The 26,848-nt window shown below is 32.9% G+C and overlaps 1 protein-coding gene across 1 annotated transcript in view; it reads left to right on the top strand.

The window, feature by feature from the left end:
* SLIT3 (slit guidance ligand 3) overlaps positions 1-26,848 on the top strand; it is a 524,002-nt gene that overhangs the window by 310,175 nt on the left and 186,979 nt on the right. The window contains exons 6-7 of the mRNA XM_081937040.1: positions 3,479-3,550; positions 23,198-23,269. Coding sequence (XP_081793166.1) covers positions 3,479-3,550; positions 23,198-23,269 — 144 coding nt within the window. The remainder of the gene's footprint in view (positions 1-3,478; positions 3,551-23,197; positions 23,270-26,848) is intronic.

Raw genomic sequence — 26,848 nt, 5'->3', positions numbered from 1 at the left:
AAAAAGAAAATTATGCAATTCTTTTCTCTTCTGTCATCTCAACAAAGGATAGCTTCAGAGCTGAATCCAAAGTGACACGAAGATCCTTAAAGAACTGTGCTTAAATCAAAAGTAAAAACTTAACTCTGTATGGCATCATACATGTATTTTTTAAATAGTCTTAGAACAGCTGGTGTATGGGTAGTTTTTTGCTTCAAATACACCATTTCTAAACTTGCATGCCTTAAATTTCATTAAGCATTCTCCTGGGAAAATACTGTATTATAGATCCTCCAGCGCAAGCTATACATTCGGCTGGGTGGCTTGAACTTTTGTTCAGCTAAATATCCGGTTTAATTAAATAGCCTTATATACATTAAGTCAAAAGTCAAAATCATCTTGTAGCCTCTTAGTCTTCAGCCTTAAAAATAAATTGAGAATTTTTTTCCTGTAATGAAGAATATTGTTGTCAGTTACATATTCTCCAATATTATAAAATCATTCTTCCTATAAATATTTTTCCTCTGATGTACATTGTTGAAATTATTTATTATTATTTTGAGCATTTTGCCTATCTTCAGAAATAATTATCTGGATGTAGTTGTGGAAAGGTACAGATTAACAAGAGTTGGAAGGGACCTTGTAGGTCATCTAGTCCAATTCCCGACTAAACAGACCCTACCCCATTTCTGACAGTATCATGTATAGATCTGAGTATGTTACTGTACATTCATATTTTCTTGTGTAACTGTATTATGTTTATTTCAGTCTAGTGATATTATTGTTAATTTTCAATGGGGGGAAAGTAATGCTATGGAACCAGTTCTGCAATATTTGTCTTCATAGATTCCGGGAGGGATAATGACCCAAAGATCTTCATGATATTTTAGGGTCATGAATCCATTTCTTTTTATTTGATGATAGGCACAGTTTGGAAGAACAATTTGTTTGTTTACCTTGGCACCTTGTTTTCTTTCTATAATTGTTAAATTATGAAAGTGTGAATAATCTGGTTATTTTAAAAATTATACTCCCACAATACAGTCCAGTGCCTTCACATAAAGTAGCAAAATGGTGTGTGTAAATAAAAGCTTTCCCAAGTCTATGCACTATGCTTGTAACTTATGGCATTCCCTCATGTTAAAATGAGGGAATTCTACTCTTCTACATTACATACTGATATAATATTGTAAGTATAAAGAGTGTCCATATTATTTAATGTATGAGCACTGAGCAGCAGTTGCTTATCAAGAAAACAACAAAAACAGCCCCCAAAACAAAAGCAGCTCACGTGCAGGCAGAACTAAAGTGCCAAGGTTTTGCTTTTGTATTTCAGAAGCTCTCGTACTCTCCCAGGTATATTGCTAAATTGCCTTTATTGTATGAGGAGGATTGCGAAATCAGTCATGAGTTATTAAGTGTTTAGCTTCACAAGGCTGAGAAGAGCTATCAGTGAACTTCAATACATGGTGAATAGTGGGCTCCAAGCAATGGCAAGATTAAAACTGTGTTACAAATATAAGTTTTAAAAAATCAAGATTTCTGTCTAAGGAAGGTTATTTAATTAACAGACATCACTGAGTCATATTATTCTCATTTAATTCTCAATAGTATACTCCCAAAAACTTTACCACCAAAGGTGGAAAAACTGAAATAATGATTTGACCAGGATTTGAAATACGTTAGCAATTCCATTGCAGGCAGTAAAGTTTGGGCATTTTAAAAGCTGTCTAAATTTATCTATCTGATCCCCCAATATTGTCCCTTCAACAGTGGCTTGATTTTGTTAGAATTCCTAAGGATATATAAAAGATCACTTTTAGGTGTTCTTAAGTATTTTTATCTGTCTTTAACTTACAACCCATTAAGAGGCCTGTGCTTTCCAAAAATGGTATGATCTGATTTGAATGAAATTTAAGCATATTCTATTCTATTATTTTGAAAACTCTGTATATTCTGATATAAAGCTTACAACTGTTTAATAATTAACTCTAGGTTTTTCAACTTGCATCATCTATGATCTGGTTTACATTATTAGAACCTTATTTTATACAAAACAGTTAATTTGGGTAATAAGATCTAATTATTCAAGCTTTTTGACTCCAATAAGTTCAAAGTATTCCAGCGGCACTATAATCATATACAGTATACTAAGGATGGAAGTAATTCTCCATGCATCAATTCTTATATAGCCAAAATGACAGCATCCATGAAGAAATCGTCAAAACTATGCATAGAAAAATTGCATCATTGGCACAATCTTGAGCCACCACACTCCGTACTGCAACATTTTATTGCATGTCTGATTATAAAAACAGCATATTTAGCACTTTTAACTTCAGCAGTACCTGAAGTGTGTAACTGGGAATACATTTATGCATTTATTTCCCAAGGGAGGGAGGCGTATCGGGTTTTGATGCCACATTTCATACAAGAAAATAGGCATAAGCAGATTAAAGCAATAAAAATGGCTATAGAAATAAAATGCAATGTTTTAAAAATATGCTACTTCTCAATAAGATTATTTTTTCAGTCAAATATGTCCCAAAGCAATTCATGAAAAGTCTGTATAATAATTAATTATTCTCCAATGGGCAATGCACATCTGTGATCAGAAATGGCTGGGCTTGGTAAATCTAGGGCCAATCGCTGAGTTCTTTTGTGTATTAAAAAAAAAATACCTGGTCTGATTCTGAAAGGAATGATTTGAGAGCTCTCTTTTCTTCCCTTATTTGGTCTTGCTTATATTTGAACCGGTCTACTCCATTATGCCCAAAGTAACTGATTAGCTCCAAGTGTGTCTACCCTGACATTTGATTTGATGATTAGATCTCTCCTGCTCATGCTGGTTAGAAACGTGTCAATAGTGAGGCCTTCCAGATGGGGCCAGCAACAATGCAAGCGAGCATAGAACCACCACAGACATTTGATGCTTGTAATAATAAAAAGACTATACAATTAGATTAGCCGAGGCTAATTTGGAATGGGTATATTCCCTGTGCACCCTGGGACCTCCTGGGCAGATAAAGGCTTGAGATTTAGTACTCTTAGGATGGAGAACTACAACTTCCAGTAAAAGGAGAAAAGCAGCATTCTGGGAGGTCACGGGGGCAGCACAGTGACCTCCAATGATTTACAGGCCTTTAGCTTAATGAAATTGTTTCAGTGACATGACGGTAAAAGCTCATAATGGATTGGATGTCCTAATGTAATGAAATTATTCCCTTCTGCCTTAGAGGGGGGGGGGGAAGCACAATTAATATTTACTGAGACCTGACAGGCTTCAGTGTGCTGTAGTATGCAGCTCTTTTAGAGAGTCAGTGAGAAGAGACAGAGCAGCGTGGCAGGCTACCAGCAAGCTTTCGCCCGGTGACAAGCAAAGACTGCAGAGGGGTGGAGGGACACCTTGGTGACAGGGAAGCTGAGGACATGGTGCTCCAAGGCAGCGTGGCTACCAGGCAAGCCTTCATCCTTTCCCTTCCTTCCTTCCTTCCTGCAGGCAACTGGACAACAATCAGATCAGCTGCATTGAAGATGGAGCTTTCCGAGCCCTCCGTGACTTGGAGATTCTGTGAGTTGACTTTCTCCTTGTCTCTGGGTGTGCGGACGTGTGTGCATAGCCATGCATGTTTGCCATGCATGTTTGCCATGCATGTTTGTGTGTGCATGCATTGCAATGCTTTTATTTTTGTGTTTTTTTCTCTGGGTCACCCTCATTATTCCTCTCCACTCCCCACCCCCCTTCGCCTTCTGGCTAAAGTGCACAGCCAGCAAACATAAATTTGTCATCCACTGGTTTGAGGTTATTGTTAATTAAACCATAAAAGAAGATGTGGGTTCTTATGGTCCTAAGGAGCATAAAGCTATGCTGCTTTTTATGTTGAACAGATGGGATGCAATGATTCTGTAGGATCTGGTGTTTTGTACACTAAAACCTAAAACCTTAGCAAAGGATGGCTAACAGGTTTGACTGGCACAATATTGGAGGCAGTTTATAGTTGACTTAGGAGAGAGCATAATTGCCCAACATAGAGAAAGGCACAGAAGTGCAGCACAATAGCCAGGAGAACATCCTATTGTGAAGACTATGAGCATATTACCAACTTCATACCTCTGTTTAAACATCTGTAGTTTAAATTAGAGGCTTTGTATTTTCAAATAGTTTATTTGCAGTAGGTCGAATTGTCACAAACCTAAGTTTTAAATTAAGCCTATTTTGTGAAAGGCTTGTTCAACATTTTAATTCAGAAAATCTTTTTACAAAGGGAATAATGCATTACAAAAAAAAAAAAACCCAAGATCGAGGTGCTTTCTATAGATGGACTATTTGAGCAAACATTGTTTGGGCTTGATGCTAACATGTTCTTAATTATTTTTAATGAACCAAAGGTGTTTGATGCTGAAAGATACTGCGTGTAATTGGCAAAAATTAGAGGCTTTAAGATGTCAGGGATAAATTCTTCCTTTTCTGATATGTTGAATTAGGATCTCAAACAGTTATATTCTGAAAATACAAAACTTTACTATGCATGCCAACAAATGTTTTCAAAACTTTTTTGCCTTTTAAAATATATGCTGTTTCAAGTAGAGCAAGGAGTAAATGAAATTAGGCCTTACCAAGGTAAGAGACGTGATGGACTTTGTAGTTACCTAAAGGTGCTGATGTTAGATGTGTGTAATATTAGCTTGCAACTGGCTTTTTATTGGTCATATTTAAACCGGTATCCTATTAACATCTGGACGTGTTTATGATGAATTTATTCTACTTTCCCTTATCTAAAAGTCATGTCCATTTCCTTTCTTCTGCCATTGAATCTAATATAAAAAAGTGGGAATGAGTTTTGGAAACAAGGGCGGGCAGATAATGTGTTGCTATTTACTGTAAGAAAAAGGCAAGACTTTCCCAAGTTGAGATCAATTGTTGATAACAACATAGATACAACCATGCAGTTCCATTGCAATAATATGGAAGTGCTTTGCCATTGCTTCCTTTTGGCATGGTTTCGTATCCAGTATGGCTAACGCTGTAGTATTCCTTGGCGGTCTCCCTTTGAGTGGAAAACTATGCCTGACTTTACTAAGCTCTTGAGTCTAGACAAGGCCAGATAAGTGCTGCCACCTGCTGACAACCTCAATTTGAATTAGGGATGTGTTGTCTTATTTATTTATTTGGTGGAGGGCACAGCAACAATCCATTGTGCTAATCCTTTTGCATTTAATACTGGTAGAGCAGCCAGTATGAAATATTAGTATTTGTACATAAATAAATTAACCTCTTGTTGAAAAATCCATCCAGTTCTTCTGCTTTATTTTTGTTTATTTATTTTGGCTATTTAATTGGGAATATTTTTTATTTTTAATTGCAAGAAATTTAGGGTAAAAATGTATTTCATTACCGACAAAATTTTGAATTCTTTTGATATCTTTCCTTTAAATCACTTCAGTATTTGAAAACTTGCTAAACATGTATGGTTTGATTTTGATTTCTAAAGCAAAAATAATACTTTGGAAATATGTGTATGTATAAATATGCTGTGTGTCTGTTTGTATGTAAAATGTTTATATAGCAGCCCATCTTATATCAAACTTTGGAAATTCCCAATCAGTAATTAAAATAATCTCAATAAAAAAGAGCATAAATAAGATGAATATCATTAAAAGTTGGTTTTAATAAAATGAAGTTTGTATGTGGAATTGATTTAAATTACAGAATTTGAGAAAGATAAGTTTTAAAATGCTCACAAAATGTCACTCATTAGTCTTAAAACGGCAAAAAGAGAAAACAAATGAAAACCTGAAGATGGTCACAAAAAACTTTCACCGCGTATATGTATAGCCGCCTAATTTCTGCTTAAATAATCCTCAATTACTTGCCCTTAAACTGTCTGGGTAAACATATGAGGTTTTACTTACTAAATGTTTTCTTCATTCATGTGATACTGTCCATTGATAACAGTGATCAGAAAATTATGGAAGTCGATTGTTAAGCTCTATAAATAATTCACATAACAACTTTGTGTAAGATAGATCACCTTCCTATAATTTGAGTTATAAGATTTCCCTTTTATTAAATATACACTCATAATACCAATGAAATACTCCCACTCCAATATTTAGGATTCATGGCGAAAAAGTAATTTCACAGTCTGCATCATTCATTTATATTTGACAAACATCCATTTTATTATTAATATAGAATCTATATATGGATTTCCAATTTTTTCCAGGGAGCTGTTATTTGCCATTATCAAGCACTGGACTAAAATTAAGCAGTTCTCTTAGCAATGTTTCTAACTTATATTATTCATTAACCTTCTTCTCATAAATTATTTGGATACAAATTTATTGTCTTTGCTTCATACATTATATAATTCTGGTTTATATTGTTACTGTTGTGTCTTCCTTCGTGAAGCAGAAAGTATATAAGAAATAAAGCTTAATAACATTCCAAGGACTGGAACTGAACTAAAATCAAGCTGTAACCAATTTTATTAGGATTATTTTATGCAAACTATTTTGGGGGGCAGGTGAAGAAGTAGAACATAGAGACGTCAGTAATCAGTACTGACATTTTCCCAAAGTAGGGAAAGAGATTCAAATCTTGCATATTTTAATTTAATATTTTAATTTAAAAACATGAAGTTAAACAAAATAATTTTGATTTATTCAACGCACCAGTGCGTGTATACAAGGATACTATTCTTTTCAGTAGCAGCCCCTTCTGCTTTATTATACTGCTATGGTGAGATTCTGACACTGTCTAGAACATAGTGCTTTATACAGAATATGTAAGGCAAGAAAGAGGTCATGGGTGGAGGAATTTCTCCTGTAATAAAGTCAGAATCTTGCTATTTGTGTTTGTGGACGTCTTTGTACACTAAAGCGCACACATCTCAAATTATTCCTTTTAATTATTAAATCGCTTTGAATTCTCACTGTTGGGAGTCCAGTTGGAATCTGGAATACATATACAATTAGTTCAGCATTTATCAGTTATGGATACTTACCTAATGGGTGGAATTCCGTGGACTGTCTTCATTGAAAAAAATACATTTGAAATAAATATGGAGAATTGGCATGTTTATGGCAGTTCCAGATAATGCCTTAATAAGATTTCCCTTGATCCTTTCCTACGAAATTAAATTTAAATGAGGATGATTATCATATGTTAAAAGCCATATTTAGGGGAAAATGTGATTACACCCTTTCTTTGAATTGGGCTGTACTTTGACTAGCAGCTTATAAAAGCGTCATATTTTGTACATTTTGTTACCAATATGAAAATCCATAGGGACGTGTGCATTGTTCTGTTCCCATGAATAGCTTATTTTATACATTAGATCCTGTACATGAAATTTAGTTGATAGTCATGAAGTATCCCCTACTCTAAAATTAAAATTAAGAAAGGGGAAATGACTTGGCGTTACAGGTGGTAATATATTTCCTCCGCTTGTTCCTCTTTAAGAAGTACCACTTCTCATTTTGTGACCTTTGACATTCCTTTGTAGAAATAGTACTGGCACAGCAATCTTTTAGATTACTTTTACACCTGTAAGTTGAATTGTAAGGCATAATATACGTTACTTCTATTTGTTAATTAAAATTGTATTCTTCATTACCAAGAATAGGACTTTAAATTATTTTACTTAACAACCTGTTGTTTTGTGAGTTATGTATTTATTTGTATCTAATTAGATGTGGCGTTTCAAATCATGACATAATTCTAAATAAATGAAGTGTCATTGCTTAATGAATATCAGTGAATGGCAAAAGGATGTGATTTGTTATTCTATTTTGCCAACAAGTATCATCAGTTTAGGCAATTAGAATTAAATGTGGATTGTGTGAGTTGCATTCATAACTGTCACTATGAAAGCAGAATATTTAATGAAGAACTTATTCTCTGTTTATATAAGGCTTTAGAGCCTGCCTTGAATTGATATGGGATGCAGGGGTTGTTTTTAAAAATTCTTTGTTTAGCTATAATTCATATTTAGCACATATATAATAAGGAATATGTTTGAAACACGAATGCATAATTGGCATTATTTTATGTAGAATTAATTCATTTTATTAAGTTTGGTACATTGAATTTTTACATGGTTGAAGTGTAAATAAATTACAGTGGCAGTAGTGATTTGTTTCATTTAAAATCAGGACACATGAAGAAAAATCAGTTTTCCTAATTCCCAGTCTATTTTTTTTTTCACTTGGAAGCAGATCAGAAGTCACACCTGCTTTTGCAGATTGTTTTGAAGACATGTTCCAAGAGATTTGTATAAAGATGGATAGTTCTTTTATAAAAAAAAACCACTTCACTAACTATCTGGAGATGTTCCAGGAGAAAGCAGCATCAACACATCCACTAATTTTCCTTATCAGTCCCTGTCCTATTGTAGATCATTGTAGTAAAGGAGCAATGTGCTGGAAAAAACATCCAGCTAGCAGCTTCAATTTCCTTTTTTTGGAATCAGATTAGACATATTACCACAATAATGTCGGAAGATCAGTTTAGAAGAAAGAGCTTCTCTAAATATACATAGAAATCTGATGTAAAAGGCCCCATAAACTTTTAAATATTTAAGAATTATGTTTTATTTAATAAGATCCTATTTTGTCTACCAGAATTTCCTTAAAGAAATTATTTCCTGACTATTACACATGCTGTAAATATAGCAGCAAAAAAAAAAAAAAAAACCAGCTGCAAGATACTATCAAGGTGATAGATTTTATATTGTCTACCAGCAGTGAAAAAGATATGATGGACTGGCTTAATTTAGACTTAATTAATGTATCTGAAAAATCCCCAAAGGCCCTAATGGTAGTTGCTCTTCACCCCTCCCAACAAAAAAGCATCCCTGACTTTCTTGATTAGTGGATGTTATGAATGATTTAGTATGCACTGTCATTCAAAAAATTTTATTATCATTTCAAAATTATACTGATGAGCCTTTTGATAGAATTCTGGTACCAATGTACATGTGACCCATGTGTATGTTCAGCAAACAATGAGACAAAATACACCATTTATAGAACCATAAAAGTGGAATGGGTTATTTAGGCAAGGGTTGGATTGCAATGCCTAAATAACCCATTCCACCTTTTATGTTAAGATATTTTCTCTAGCATTTAATTGGAAACAGTATTCCTGTAATTCTTATGTATTATTCAATATCCCATATTGTAGAAAGACAGAGACAAGGTCTTTATTCCTTTTATATAGCATTGTTTCAGGTATCTGAAATATTTACACCGCCCCGAGTCCCTGCGGGGAGAGGGGGGCGGTATATAAATTTAATAAAACTAAACTAAACTAATAAAACTTTGTCATATTTTACCAAAGCATCTCATCTAAAGATCAGGTAGAATTATTTTAAAAAAGATATATTCTAAGATTTTAAAAAGAAATTGAAAAAGTTGGGTAAATATGTCAAATTCTGTTTTTCATGGAACAAATTAATAGTATGGATGTACTTTAAAGTGCCTCAAATTGTTAGGAATTATTTCTAGTTTTTACAGTTTCTATCCATAGAATGTTTTCCTCTACTTCCTTAAATTGTCATTGTAAAATTGTAAATTGTGGCAAACAGATACCCTCAATGCAAAATACAACACTTTTATTGATGGTGAGCACAATGTCAGTGTATAGTGATTTGAGATTTGACCATTCCAATAAACATTAATCATTCACTTTAAAAAATAAATATAGATTACATTTAAGCATTTATGATGCATTTTGATGCATCAATAAAATCTAAATATTTGAAGTGTTAAACTACAATAGTACAGTAAGTAATTGAATTTATTGACCCTTAGTGAGGCAGTCTGCTTTCCTGAGCTAATGGTTGGATCCTCAATCAGCAACTACATGTTCTGCTATTTTCAAAATGCCATGAAGCTTTTAAAAATTCATTTTTCAATGTTTTCAAAGAAATATAGTGGATATAGTGAAATTTTTAGCTACTGGGAACTAAAAACATTGTCAGGTAAAATGCCCTCAGTACAATGGCAATTATTTTTATTCTTATATTTTGTAAAATTTGCAGTACAGTGTAGTTTGCATGAAATATTATGGGATGAACTTATGTGTCTAGGGAAAAGTACACTGCAGTTACCAGCCATCTATGTTGGGGTGTCCAAATTCTTTTATGAAAATCTTCTTTTCTTATTCCATCAAAAATCCAGGCCTTACCCATGAAGTTTTCTTTCTTTATTAATAAGGAAATGACCCAAATTTCAATGAAAATGGGAAAGGCCACCATTATTAATAATGATACTAATAAAATATCTAGAGAGTGTGGGCATGTTTCAAAAAATGGACACTGATTTCTCTGATCATATTCATATTCATTCATTAATTTATATCATAGAATTCTATCTTCTGTAGGTTGCCTATTGCATATTTCAGATTTTGTCCTGCAGTTTTACTTATAATAAGAATTTAACACTATGACTTTAATCAAGTTAAAAATCTAGATCATTTGTTTGTCTTCAAAAACTAATTGGGATATTAATAAATAAATAAAATATATAGCTTCAGTGTTTAAGCAAATAGAAACAAGACTACAGTGAAAGACCTTTCATAGAGAAGATTATCCCGCCATGTTTTAGAGTTTTCAACTGGAGGTATTCCTGCCCTCTAGTCTCTTAGGATGTGAATGGCATTATTCACCAGGTCCGCTTTTCATCATTTTTGGTAAAGTACTTGCATTAATCAGTTTCATATTTGCATTTGGCCATGCGGTAGTGCATGAACTGCCGCAATGCGGTCCCTATGACACCATCTTTGAAGACCACTCAGCTTCTGCCAAACCAAAATGAGTTTGCCAGCCTGCTGGGCGGGGTTAGAGGAGGGGAGCTTATTTTATCTCTTCACCAACTGCGGAAGCTGCCTATTTGCGTCTTGGTGTAATTCAGGTGGGTTTGTGTTATCTTAAGATCCATCTCTTGCCACCTCTTCCTGCATTCGCATAGCTAGCTCTCAGGTGAGGCACTTATTTTGATTTGAGTTTATGGGACAGACTTCCTTTAGTGATGTTATATCCATTAAAAAGTGTATTCTAAAGCCAAACCAGCTATGTTTATCAAATCCATGATAAATCATATTTAGCTTATTTTCATGTTTTTGGAGTATTACTAGAGAGGGAGCAGTATTGTTAGATTAACTCTAATTTATTTATGCTTTTCTCTAAATCTTTTTTGGGGAACGTAACACAAATGGAACACAGTAAGTATTCAACATTTATATTTCCATTTTTTTAGTTTTGTAATATATTGTTCAGTGGTTAAGAATATAGACTAACTATTGCCAAATAAAGATCTGGAAAAGTCTTTCTTCTACCAGGGTTGAAAACTTAAGGCAAAGTTAATTCAACAACTATATTTTTTGGAAAAGAACTGAACTACATTTTGACTTTAACATTTTTTTTAATATATTAGTAGATTTGATAATCTATTATGAAACTATTGTTCTTTAGAGGGTCAAAGCCAAAGTAACCTACTTTGAGTAAGGTTGACTATGTGGAATCCATGTTCAGATGCCATGTTGAGTTCAAGTAATTTGATTGGTTCAGTTTTTGCAAGAAGCTTTATGATGTTTTCTTCTGGAGGTATAGAACTATCTTTTAGATATACTTCATATATGGTGATGGGGATGAAAATAATTTTCCTTCTTAAATGAATCACTTTTTTGAGACTATACAAATAGCAGTAATCTGCAGAATGATCTCAAATGTTGAGAATATAGATAGGTTTGAGTTAACTACTTTAATATTTGGAATGTTTTACTCACCATTAGTTAGCAATTTGTGAAGTTTGCATGCATTCCAGACACATGTCAATTTGATTTCTAAAAATATTTTTAATGCAAATGTTATCTTAAAATCATTGGCTTTTTAATAGAGACTCACTAGCTACATCTACATGTTTATCTCCTGTGAATCTAAAAGCATCAAATGCTGGTGTGTGAGTTATATTCACTCTTCCTTCCATGTTAACAAATGGCAAGGGTGTGGAGAAGTAAACGTCATTTCTAAAATATTTGGTTATGGGGGCAACAAGATCATTTCCTTTCTTCCTTTGCAAAAGTAAATGAGAACTAGATGTTTCCTGGCACCTTGCAGCACTTCTCTGGAGTAGACTTCTTCTCATAATTGTAATAAGCAAAAAACAGGATTGAAAAGTAATTTCCCTGACTTCACATTAAATTAGATAGCTACTACATATGCTTTAGATCTTCATTCTCTGCCATTCAAGACCCCTAGCGGTCATTTTCAGATTATAAAGATAACATTAGGAGTATATTATATGCCGCAATGCGACACTTGATTAAGATAGAGCTAGAACAATGCTATCTTTGGAAGAAGAAAAATATCTTCACTGCCGTGGTCAGAAGAGCTCTGAATAGGTCTTCAAACCATTTTTGCTTTCTTTTGCCAAAAATTAACCAACTTGTTTCCGCAACTTCCTATCAGTAGGGTTAGAAAATTAGGATGTGGTAGAGCTGGTATGCTTAAAATATATTTTATGAGTGTTTTGATCTTTCTAAAAATATAAAATGTGTCTTTTAACAGCCTGCATAGAAACTAATATGTTTTGCATAGCTTAACCATTTGATTTCTTATTCAATAACTTTTTATTTTATTTTATTAAATTTTTACCCTGCTGAATCGCAGCAACTCTGGGCTGTAATATCTGTGCATTACCCTCAATTCCCATTACTTTAAGAAAAGTCAAAGGTAAGTATACTTTGACAGCTTTCTACAGCAGGAGATTGATTGTTTCTTCTTCTACAAATTACTTTTTCTGAATTTAAAACAATTTAAATTATGTAGTCTCCATTAGGCTTTCCTGATATTCAATTCCAATCCCTGTCTGTCAGATTGCATTTCAAACAATATCTAGTGGATCTAAGTTTGTTTTTCCTATACTGGTCTTTAGGTGTAAAAAAGTTGCATTGAAGAAATAAAGAATATGTTCTTAATTTCAATTAATTTGATTCCATTAAAAATTAATTGGCTATAAATGCACGTTCTTCAAGTAATGATAATAGATACATTCTAGGTTTTAAGTCTATGCTACCTAGGTGGATTCATAAGATGAACTATAACCTTATTTGTACAGGATTTCATAATTAGTAAAATTGTACATATCGTTCCTCTCAAGGGATGCTGTTAAATATTGGTAGACAGAATTTCACATAGTTTTATGATTAAAAAGATTATAACTTCGAAGACCTCTATTTTCAAGATGCTTATATGACTCTCAATCTACTTTCATTTATTAAAAGAAAAGTTAATAAAATGTCTACATGCCTCACTCTACCCTTTATTGTATTTTTACGCACACAAAAATTAAGACACTCAGATTGCCTAGGAAACTTAGCTTGTTCTTAATGGAATTTCCATTGTACTCAAAGGATCAAAGAACTTACATCATCAACAAGCAATTGCTATTTTGGTTGAAGCTTTGAAAATCTTCATCTAAAAGAAGCAGGTACCTTTTGTGTATTTTTGTACTTTTCTCAAAAATCTGACCAGAAAGAAAATCATGTGTTCAATTTTGTTATGAGGGTATTAAATTGAGATCCAAAACATGTACTCAATCAAATATAGGTTTATACTTGCATTCTTTAAAAAAGAAATAACACTTTAACTACTGTGTTGTCTATCTTTCAATGCAAAGCTTATGATAAAACTGTAATTCACCCAAGTTATTAGATATATCAGAGAAAAGCCTCTATGTCAATAAAGAAGTGTAACAAATGCTGTTATATATAAAAAGAAAACACGTGAGATATTGATACTGAAATATTTGTGGGAAAAATATTGCTGTACTTGAACCATTTTCATTGAAGACATTATATGTTACAAATACATGTTGCTTGTAAGGATGCAACTAATAGCAAAGTTTTATTACCATGACTATTATATGAATGCAATATATTAAAAAAAAATTAAGTGCCATGATCTCAAAAGAATGTGTATCATTAAATCTATGAATTTAAGACCCAAGTGAAGAAACTTGGAGTTCATTGTTGTAATGTGTTCTAGTTCGGTATAGAAAATCATTTAGTCATTTGGATCTTAATGAAAACTATCAAAATATTGAAATTGTTGTTTTTTCTATAAAATAAGCTTACTATACAAATCTTTTTTTCACAACCTTTTTTTCCTCTTTCTTGTCTAATTGTAAAAGAGTGATAAGTTTTTTTATCATTATTATTATGGCAATATTTTTACAAACAAAAATGTTGCAACTTGGGGAAAGATAGACTTTGTTAAACTGCAACAAAAGTAAGATAATGTTTTTATTTTGGGTTTAAGTTACACTTAAATTTATTTTAATATTAATATCATTTAAGACGAACACTAATTGTCAACTTGGTATAACAAGTTGAGATTAAAAATCCTGCTATTGCTACTTTACTACTAAATTAAATTTACTACTTTACTATTAAATTAAAATGTCAAATTAATTAAAATTCAGCTATAAGTCATCAACTAAGCAGTTTGGGATATAATTTGGTGTCTGTTCCTTTGGGAATTATGAAATAATAACTAGTAAAAATAAGATAACTCCATTTTTCCACTTTGTTCCCGTTTCTGTAGTCTGTTAGTTCCTAAATTTTATGTCATATTTTGGATATTCCCATCTTAGATTCCCAGCTTTGTCTTTGCTCATGTTTAGGTCTTTTCTTACATTTTGCTCTCATGACTTCTTTTGTTTTTTTTCGACATTACTATCTTGGTTGAAGTATACAAATATTTGCTGCTGTTTCTAATATCAAATTCCACTAACTAAAATGACAACCTTGTTTTGCTAATAGGTGAAATCATGGAATAAAACATTTTTGTTTTTGGAAAAAGATTATACATAGTTTTGTTCATTATGTGTGCATAACATAAATAAATAAACTGACAAAAATAATATCAATACAAAGTTGTAAAATCACAATTTGAACTGAGAGTAAAACATTTCCCCCCACCCCAAACAATTATCTGAATCATCGTGGGTACAGGTTACTTTCTATTCAGTGATACAGTTTAAGAAAATATTGCAAAGAAAAAAATAAAAAATAAAAATATGTGTAATTACAGACATCAGTGTTGCAATATTGCTGGATATCTTTGAACATTAGCCTGGTTAAATACACTGTTTCTGTAACTTCTGAAGGGAACTTTGCTCTTCTTTTCTTATCTTCCATATCTGTTGCTGCTCCTCTCCCCTTGCCCTTATCTATTTTTTTGCTCACTCTCTTTCCCTTTTTGTTTCCTCCCTTCCTTCTCTTTCTCTTTTAGTTATCCCAATCACCAGCATATATTTTTCTTCAGCTTTTTTTTTTATTCCTTCTTTTCTTGGAAGGAGAGATGGGAATCAGAACATGTATTCCATGGTTTTTTGTTTGTGTGATAAAAAGGCAATGTTAATCAGTATTGCAAATAGTTAAAATAGGAGTGAGGGAAATATACATTTTATTTATTAAATTTATATGATGTCCTAGTTCTAGACCTCCCATAGATTCAGAAGCCACCTGGGGTTATTCTCTTTTACCTCTAGAGTGGGCATTGAAAAATAGCTATCCACCAACTCATGCTGGATCAACAAGATAGATTATGACCATTCAACTAGGGGTCCTTTGTTCATTAATTCAGGCTCCTAATAATAAATCTATAGTGCTTTTTATCTTTCTGTCAATCTTGTCCTTGGAGCGTATTTCTGGAATTCCCAAAGGTGTTTTTTCCAAAAGGCATTTGGACTTTCTTGGGTTTTTTTTTTCCCTCTGAAAAGACCCAAAGAAGCTTCTTGGATGAGAAGTGAAACATTTTCAAAGAAAAAAAAATACCTAAGAATAGAATAACAGAGTTGGAAGGGACCTTGGAGGTCTTCTAGTCCAACCACCTGCTTAGATGGTTAAATCCTTAAATCCTGTACCATCTCAGACAAATGGCTATCCAAGCTCTTCTTAAACATTTCCAGTGTTGAAACATTTAGAACTTTTGGAGGCAAGTGAAGAAAGTCGAGTTACCTTTTTTTTAAAAAAAAAGCACCTTTGTGACAATCATAATCTGGATGTTTGAGAATCTCCATAGGCTATTTCTGGAAGGTATATATATGTAAATGTACATGTATGCATACAAATAAAATCTAATAGATGGGCAAGGACATCAAGCTGGAATTGTTTTCAGCACAGGTTGACATAAAAGCTGGACATTACAGTGGATATCATTGTTTATAACTGTTATTTACTTTTTTGGGTGGGAGCTAAATTCAGGTTCAAGTTTTCAGGAAATATGACAATATTGAGATAAAAGTAGTAAATGAGTTTGTTGTGATTTCACAAGCATGGCTTTGAAGTTTTGATAATAACTATACAGAAGCAGTCTATATTCCAAATGTATTTAGAAAGGCAGTTTTAATCCAATATTTTATAGTTATCAAACCAGGTCTGTTTCATTGCACTGAGGGCAATTTGTTTTAAAAATTCATCATTAATAGGAATAAATGATAAAATAATATATTTTACAACTTTGAAATAATTTAGCAAGGATATTTTCAAAATCTCAAAGAATTATGTATAGATACACATTTGTGACTCCAAATTCTGTGTGTGATATAATTAAGAAATAAAGTCTTACAACTAGATAAAGCAGTGAAATCATCAGTTTCCTATCATATTAAGGAATTAAATTATAATATAATCAAGTTATATTGATTGTGGATTTATTTATCTTATAAGATGATTGATAGGTAGTGGAACTGGTTTTAAATCATTCACTCTTTTATATTATAAAAGTTGGGTGAATTGTCAAATAAAAGTGTTCAGTTATCTTTAATATATAGAGGAAAGAAAAATTTGGTTCCTTCTTTGGCCACAGTCAGTGGTAAGAGACCTGCAGAGAAACTTAAAAAATGTCAAATCTGTGGACACACAAATAATATGGTTGTATTAAAGTAAATTATCTTAAACTGCTTAAGCTTGAATATATGATAAATCTGGTATTTTGTTGTTCTAAGCAAAACACACAGCTTGTATTAACACAAGCATAGTTGAACCAATTATTTAGCTTTTAACAAATGGTACAGAAATGTTCCCTTTCACCTAACTGAAACAAATACAATCTATCACTTCTTTTTTCTCAAAGAGCTTGCATTACTTATTTCTAAATATGACAGGTAATAAGTGAGTGCACACACCCTCTCACATTTACAAATGACTTATTCGAACATAAATAAAGATGCATAGGCTGTGTATTATTTCTGTTCTGCCTGCGCTTGTATTCCTTTACAGATTAAAATGTTGCTGATGGTTGTAATAGAGCCAAATGCCATATACAGTGGTGGTGCTTATTATCCAGGGGCTTGAATGGATAACAGCTTTTTGGTAATTATGCTAGATGCTCATTAGTGCTGAACAAGCACTAATCAAAAATTTAATCTACCATATCATTTGTCAATTTGATTAGTTGTTTGGGGTAATCGGCTTCAGAAATAAAATGCAACAGAAAATTCGATTCTGTTATATTCATGAAACAAGTCTTTATTTAACTCTTACCCAACTCCTTGGAGAGGAAGGAGTTATAAAATATCTTTCTGTTCAAAACTTGTGTATGAAAAGTGAATTGTACATATTTTATTGATTCAGAGACATTTCCTTTTGAGTAAAAGCTTTGAACGTATCATTCCTTCAAGAGGAAATAGACCTATTTGCATCATAAGTTATGGCTTGGGAAGCATGTGAAATGATTATTAACAGACCTTTGTATGATACCACAAAGTCATTGTAAACTTCTTTCAACACAATATCAATCTTGTATTATTATTGTCAATTCTCACATAGTTTAGTAGAGGCAAAGAAAATAATCTTATCTTGATTCCTTGATATCGCTGCTGAAAAATTTAATTTTTGACCATGACATGGGATAATTCTCAAAGACATATCATAACATGTTTATAATTACGGTAGAAAAGCTGTAACACTCAACTATATTAACTCCTGGATGGCTTAGACTTGTTTGTGTTGCTTTATCCATCTAAGAGAAATGGAATTGTCATATTCTTTTTAATTATATTTAGTGGAACAATTTTGACAGTTTATTCACTCCCTGGGAATCAGTCCTGATGTTTTCACTGGCAACTTTATGTAAATATACTTGTCTTTCAATCTTTCACTATTAGTCATTTGCTCACCAAGATGTAATATTTTTATTAGTTTTGGCAAAGTTGAGGGAAGCAGAGGAAATCATGCTTGGCATGACTAGGAAGATGTAGAAGAATGGAATGACAATAGATAAGGGAAATGGGAGTGATTATGAAGATAACTGAAATGGCCTTAGAAGAATTATGGGTTGATGACCAAGGATAGCTTTCTAAAAAAATAATATTTGAAAAAAAAATATAGCTTTCACATTGCAATCCCGGGTGGCTCAGAAAACTCAAAGACAACAACAACAACAACAACAACAATAACAATAATAATAATAATAATAATAATAATAATAATAATAATAATAATAATAATAATAATAATAATAATAATAATAATAATAGAAATTAAACAAGGCATTTTTCAGGGTGATTCCCTTTCATCCCTACTTTTTATACACTCAATGCTACCACTGTCAATCATTTTGAAGGTGAACTGTGGATATGAACTTGCAAAGAAAAGACTGAAAATTTCACACTTGGTGTACATGGATGATTTGAAGCTGTTTGGTAAAACAAAAGCTGAACTGAATTTATTAATTGAAAGCACAAAAGAATTTAGCCAAGACCTTAGTATGCAGTTTGGAATTGACAAATGTGCAACAATGTCAACCAAGGCAGGCAAGGTCTAGAAGATGATGGAATACAACTTGAGAATGAAGAAATGATAAAGGCAGTAAAACCAGAAGAAGGGTACAAGTACTTGGGGATTTTAGACGCCTCTGACCTAATGCATAATAGAGTCAAGGAATTAACGTCAGTCAAGTACATTCGACGAATTCACAAGATATTAAAGTACAAACTGAGTGGAGGAAACATCATAAAAGCCATAAATACCTGGGCTATACCTGCAATTCGGTACTCTGCAGGAATAATTGACTGACCCAGATGGAGTTGGACAATTTGGACAGAAAAAGAAGGAAGCTTATGACAATGAATCATGTTTTTCACCCTAAAAGTGATGTTGACCAATTGTATTTACGAAGAGCAGAGGGTAGTCGAGGACTCCTACAAGTAAAGCAGACTGTGGAAGAAGAAAGACACAGCTTGAATGATTACATCCAGAAAAGTGAAGAACCAATGATTAAGGAAGTAAATAAAGGAGGCCTTTTGAAGACAACTAAGTTAAAAGCTGAATATAAGAAAGAGGTAGTTGAGAAGTGAGCTGAAAATTGGAAAAGCAAAGCTATGCATGGCCAATACTTGAAAAGTATTGAAGGCAAAGCTGACCAAAAACTAACTTGGAACTGGTTGAGATCAGGAGTACTGAAAAAAGAAACAGGAGGCTTTATTTTGGCAGCTCAAGAACAAGCCTTAGCCACAAACTGCATGAAGGCAAAAATTCAACATGTTACCACCAACAGCAAATGTCGCCTCTGTAATGAGAAAGATGAGACAGTCAACCACTTGATCAGCGGGTGCAGCAAAATTTCACAAACTGCCTACCTACAATGCCATGACCATGTTGCTAAGATTATTCACTGGAAATTGTGCCAAAATTTTGAATTTGAGTACAGCAAAAACCACTGGGACCATCATGTTGAGAAGGTTTTAGAGAATGAGAAAGGCAAAATCTTGTGGGACTTCAGAATCCAGATTGACAGGCACTTGGCCTACAACACACCTGACATAACAATAATTGAAAAGAAAAAAAGTATGGTTCATTGACATTGCAATACCTGGTGATGCAAGAATTAAAGATAAACAGCAAGAAAAAATCACAAAATACCGGGACTTGCAAATTGAGGTTGAGCGACAGTGGAAAAGAAATAATGTGTGGTCCCAATTGTAATTGGAGTCCTTGGACCAATACCTAAAGGGCTACTTCACTATTTGAAAATTCTAAATTTACCTGACTTGAACAGTCTACAAAAAACCACCCTACTTGGAACAACTTACATTCTCCGATGTTACCTTAACAGTTCCTAGGTCCTTGGTTAGGACTCGAGCTTGTTAGGCTACCAACCAGCCCCAAAGGCTGTGAATCTCACCAAAGATTAACATAATAATAATAATAATAATAATAATAATAATAATAATAATAATAATAATAATAATAATAATAATAATAATAATAATAATAATAATAATAATAACAATAACAACAACAACAACAACAACAATAATAATAATAATAATAATAATAATAATAATAATAATAATAATAATAATAATAATAATAATAATAATAATAATAATATAACCTATCCCACAAGGTGCCAGACCAATCAACCTCTTAACCTTCTGATTCAACTCCTATCCTAGCCCAATGCTTGAAGTAAGAATCAGATCCTCATCACTATAATTTGACTCTCAAGTGGAAGGTTTTATAAAAGTTTGGTGCAACTAGAGAGAAGGCATGCCTCCAAGGTCCTATCAGATGATAGAATTGAAGAAAATGGATTTGGAATATAGCTCTTGTCTATGCAAGTGAGACAGGCAGATATCCTTGACAGTATGTTGCAGGTCACATAACAGTACTATAATTCAGAGAAATGGTGAGCTACCCAGAATTATGTGCATGAACAAGTTTGGGATGACAAAAGGTTTTCAAGAGCAGTTCCTTGTAGAGTGCCTTGCAATAATCCAATCGGGGAGATGGCTAAATATGAGCCGCATGGGCCTGTGAAAGTTTTGAGATAAAACAAAGAAAAATATCAGTAGTACTGTTACCAGTCTTCCAACTCACAGTTATTTATTTATTTAGCACATTTATATAGCTGCCATCTCATTAAAAACAACTCTGGGTGGCAAACAACAGTTAGACTGTATAAGTCTCATGGAAAGAGCACCATTAAAGGGCACCATAAAAGATCTCCAATAATACTGGGGCAAAACCTCACATACTGACTTCTGTCTTATACCACACATCTGGACCAGGAAGTTTAACAACTTTTACTGAGTTAGTATTATCTTTTTTTTTAGGACAAGTGGGAACCCAATTGTTTATTCATGTGTAATCTTTCAAAGATCTATTTTAAATAAAAATAATAATTTCTTCCTTGGTTGTATTTATAGCACTTGCTTTATAATAGCAGACTATTATACAATAAAAATATAAATACAAAGTTATTGTTTTATTGACTCAAATTTATTCGAAAGCTTACTCTAGGCATCTTTAACAATGGAGGTTCAGTAATTTATTAACATGAATTTCACCTTGCTCTGGATCCTTTGTTTTATACAACTTTATGAATATTCTCTTACAGTTATTATGGTTCTACTTAGCACTCATAAATCTTGATGTAATTTTGTTATAGATTATCTTTCATAACTATTCAAAACTTTTATTCCCCCCCCCCGTGAAATTTTCTTATGCTTGTTATTGAACACTTATAGTATTTATTTTATAAAGGGCTGATCTTTCGTAGTGCTGATTGAGTTTGGTTGTTTTCTTGCAGATATTTCATTCCCCAACTAGGTAATATCTTCAATATTATTAGCTATTTTGAGATCACCTGCAATTGCTAGTGGTATTATCTGGTAAAATAAAGATATCTATATTGACAAGAAAATACATTCAAAGAATCATTAATATACTAAGCTCCCTTACATTGAATTATGAACACTATGAAATATTCTAGTTCCCCCATATCTTTTCCCCCCTCTTATTTAACTGGCAATGCTAAAATGTGTACTTTTAACCTCTCTGATTTCTTGTATATGAATAATAAATAAGGTTTATTAATGAAAAAATATTGATGATAGATTATAGTAAATAATCTATACCAGGTGGATGGCTTTGCTTTCACTAATCATCTATGGGTGATTGAATTAAAACAGGAACTTTTCTATTTTGATGCCCATTTTTGGATATTTTCACACTCGTTTATATGTGGTTGCACAAAAGGCAATAAAGGAAAAATGATATTCAAAGAATATATTACAACTGCCAGGAAATTTATTATATAAATGTAATTAGAGTGAAAATCTCTTGTTAATAAAGATATTTTAATTAAATAATCTGATGTTTAACACAGAACAATTGTTCAATTGATGGTTTGCCTTAAACATTTTCCTTTATTGCTTTCCTAAATATGAAGACTACACATAATGGTTCCTCTTACATTACATTCTCCCAGAATACTGTTGAAGTGTACTTTCAAACAGACTCTCCTAGTCAGGTGAAGTCTGCCTCTAAATATTATATCTTGGATACGCATACGTTTGTTCTTTTGGTCACTGTTGGAAAAAAATGATGTTCCAGGACTACAAATTAAACATTTGTTGGCAATGCAATTCATATGAGGCTAGACTTCTAATTGGAAACACAAAAGAATGTCTTTTAGCCTTTACACAAGGATAACTACATGATTTGTATCTTATTATAATGTTTCTATTCAATTATTAGCCTACTCCACTTGATCTCTCTCTGATTTGTTATTACAGTTGTCCTTAGTATAAGTAAGAACATAAAAAGAGTGATGTTTATTCAGTTAAAAATCTTTATACAAAGTACTATCCACAGTGGTTAACTAAGTGCCTTGGATAAGTCCACTAGCAAATCCTCACCCCTCCTACTTGTGTTCCTCAGCCACTGATTTTCAAGAGATACAGAGCCAATAAAGGAAAGCAAATAATTAGTTTAGGGCTGAAAACTCAGTACAGAAGTGGGGAAGGAGAAGATTCCAAAATAACATCTTCTTTGGTCATAGGCTTAGTATATAGAATTTAGAAACAGAACACATACTGATTCTGTTTTCCTTCTTTACAATTCACTTTTGTTATTGGTAGTATATTATATTTACATTACATGCATTACAGTCACTCAAATGAAGAGTACTTTATTTTAATCAAAAGTTAGTCATTGTGTGTTGTGCTTGAGATACTCTAAGCTTTTGTGTTTGCATGTATCTGTATGTAGTTATTGTTATTTACAAGAGAAATGCCTTTCTAAATCTGCTTCAGTTGTTCATATGTTGCTTTCTTTTAACAGATTAAGGCTGGTTCCATAAATAGCACTGTCTTAATATTGCAACTGATGCCATCTGTGTTTGTTTTCCTTTCTTTATAGTACCCTCAATAACAACAACATCTCACGCATCCCTCTCACCAGCTTCAACCATATGCCAAAGATCAGAACCTTGTAAGTACTCTATCATGAATCACTCACAGCTTCGACTGACATATATGGGCACAGCGGTCTTTGTGTCTTGATTCATTGATTAAAACAAAGGCAATGTAATAGCTGTTTCAGAGAAAAATGCTGTTCTTTTATTACCCCCTTTTTTAGCATAGATTGCATGGAGAAACCTAACTAGATATGGGAGTGATTAGTGGAAGGAAACTGGATCTACCATTGTAGGTAGATGTTACTCAACATTTTTGTTTTTCCAGAGAAGCCAAGACCGTCATGTCAAAATATGGAGGACTTGCTTTGTACAAGGCCAGTGTTTTCAACAGTTGATGGACTATTGTTTGGAAGAAGCCATACAGAAAAATATTAGATGATAGGTTTGTAAAAAGGAGCAGAAGGGGTAACAACAATTATTCTGCATCCTTTTCCTCCTTCAGGTCTTCCACCACCATTGTTCTAGAAAATAGGACTATATCTTGGCTTCAAAAGTCTGCACAACCATCAAATCACCACAAAGACTAGCTTTTTGCTGGTATCTAATGGTTGCATGGATCTTTTCATCCCATGTATGATATGGAGACTCTCAAACCATCAGATATCTGTAAAGTAAGGACTGATGGAATTTTCTGCCTTCCCTCAGGTCTTGTTGGAAGAAGTATTCCCTGAGTGGAACTCTACTCAAAATCTAAAACCCAACCACAGGGTTTTCAATGCTCAGGGGCATTGCATTATTTTCAACTGCCTTTACAATCTTTATATGTAGCCGGCTATAATATGAACACCCACTTTGATGTAGTGGTTAAAGCATCTGGCTAGAAACTAGAAGGTCGGGAGTTCTAGTCCTGCTTTAAATATACAATAAACTGGATCACCTAGGGCCAATCCCTCCCTTTCCACCTAGGAAGGAGGCAGTGGCAAAAAACTTTTAAAATCTGAAAGTCCAGGCAATTACCAGGAGTCAACACTGACTTGAAGATGCTAGAAAAACAGTAAAAATAAATTATAAATATCTGCAATATAAATATTATTGCAATGTTGATGATGAAATATGAGGACTATGGTAAGAATACAAAGCTAAATCAACACTTAAATCTGTATTTTTTTATTTTGTTTAGGTGGTTGCATTGGCTTGGTCCACAGTTTACACATGGTTTATCTGAAATGTACCAAATTGGGGGCTGTTTTATCAGTAGCATTAAGCACAAATCAAAGAAACCACATTATGGCTTAATATGATTGTCTGGGAAAATAAAGTAGAATTCATCCTAACCAAAGAAATGCTGACCTATTGTCACTTAGAAACGCTAAATCTTTCTTTACCTCTCATGCACCAGATGCACCTCCCAGATATTCTTTTTAGCCATGTAGAGTGAATTTTACAACTTAATCAACACAAATGTGAACACACAGCTGAGAATAACTAGGTCTGCACAAACTATTTGGAGCAGTGCTTTGTGAAACAACAAGCACCTCTGAACCTTTTGTTCTAAGTATATTCTCCTTCAAAGATACAGCATAGCTGCTTTGAAGGTTGCCAACATTGTTTGAACATACCAGTATGTAAAGTAAAAGAGGCCAAGAGTGCCTCAAGAGGAAAGCTATTTTCTTATTCCCTTGAACACATTCATGATTCATATTTGAATGCCTTTCATTTTTATTGCTTGTAAATTATATTTGGAATTAAATATTGGTGCCATTTAATTTTAACAGTGTTGAGATCTCTGTAGTTCAGTTACATATTAACAGCAACTATTGTTTTAGACTATTTCTCTTCACACATTTAACAATGAATTCTTCTATTATAGATTTATGAAGCTTGAAGTTAAATAGTATCTGTCAGAATATATGTCAGTCCACTAATATCCATAAGGGGCTGCTTTTTATAGCCTGTCTCTTAAGTGCAAAAAATATCCTTCCATTTATTTCTAATGGACTTTCCAGTTTAGAGCATTACAAATTGTGCAGGTGGAATCTTCTTGTAGATATCGTAGCATTAGTACTATAGATGAGATATCTCTTATGGCTCTTATTTTCCATAATATCTCTTACTTTAATTTGGTTTTAGACAGTATATGAAGTAATTACTGCTATGCAGAAACATTCTACTGGCTTTTTGTTTCCCCATCATTCAGTGTTTCATTTTTCTTCTAAGAGAGGGTAAAAGTCTAGTTTGGTGAAATTCACATAGATGGATATGAGTTTTTTTTTTAATTTGCAGAGGGGGAGAGATACAGAGAGAGAGAGATGGAGAGAGGGGGATGGAGGGAAAAAGAGAGGGGAGAGAAAGAAAGGGAGGAAGACATCATATATTGCAGTACCCAATGAGCCAATGATCTTCAGGGTCCATGGATATCCCTATTTGAATTAAATCTTACATGAAAGCTGTCTAGAGAGAGCTGTTCTCACTGAGTTTTGTCAAAAGGAGAAGCAGAGATAATAGCACTGTTTACCCACCCTTCTTACAGAAATAAATTAAGTTCTAAAACATCCCTCCACTCCAAATACAAAAATAAACTATTTTTTTTTTTTACAAAGGAGAAAAGTTTCAAGAAATTGGAGTACAGGTTTTGGTATCATATGATTTTTTATTAATTAAAAGGTGTTTATATTTTTGTGAATTTTCATAAAAATATTCTAAGCTTTATCTTGGCTATTTCAAATCGATCAGTAAATGGGATAAGCTGATAAGGTCTTCTGCCATTTTCCTTTTAGTTTAATTTAAAAGATAGCCTTGTATGTGCTTCCCTGGAGACTTATATTGACTAATTCCCTTTTACTGTAATTAATGAAGAAAACAGAGAGGGAAACCATTAATGGGATTTCAAAGAGAGTTTTTGTATTGAATGTTAACAATTACATTTTATGAAACTTGAATGCTGACACAAAGGGACATTCTACAAATTTAATTTAGGCTGTAACTAAATATACACCTTTAGAAATTACAAACTATATTCATTCATCTTTTGTATGCTATAAATACAGTCACATTCATTTTAAAAGGGCTCTTTCAATACATGTATGCTGTCAAATAATTTATGAAGCTTCTTAGCAATCTTTCTCTTAATGAAAATTGTAAGACCTGAATGACAATAAAAAGGTTAGATTTTTTTTCATTTTAGGTTTCATTTATTTTGTTGCAGTCTATAGTGTTCATCCGACTAAAACCAAAACAAACAAACAAAAAAGATAACATTTCCATGTCACATTTTACCATCAATTTCAACCTTTCATGTTTTAAGAAATAAATCATTATGGCTGGAAGATACAATACTTTATTTAATTTCAAGCGCATTTGAAATTAAGGAAAACTGTACAATAACATTGCAGCACTTAATACATGTGTCTTGCTATGATTAATCTATTATTCTATGCCTTTCCTAATTTATTTTGTTGTTGTTGTTTTGTTTTATGGGTTTGTTTAAACATCCTCATTTAGAACTAATAAGAATTGCTGTGCATTGATCTGCTTTCATTTCTATGAGAAAGCTATATTTATAGAATTTATTAACCTGCATTCATTTTGTCTCATTTTATTAATATTGACTTCCCTGTTGTATTTGCCACAATGAATGACTGCAGAGATATTAG

This window comes from Natrix helvetica (genome assembly GCF_964273705.1).
Source record: "Natrix helvetica genome assembly, chromosome: 1".
NCBI classification, from domain to species: domain Eukaryota; kingdom Metazoa; phylum Chordata; class Lepidosauria; order Squamata; family Natricidae; genus Natrix; species Natrix helvetica.
The sequence above is the reverse complement of the archived record's forward strand: the minus strand, read 5'-3'. Positions and strand labels throughout refer to the sequence as shown.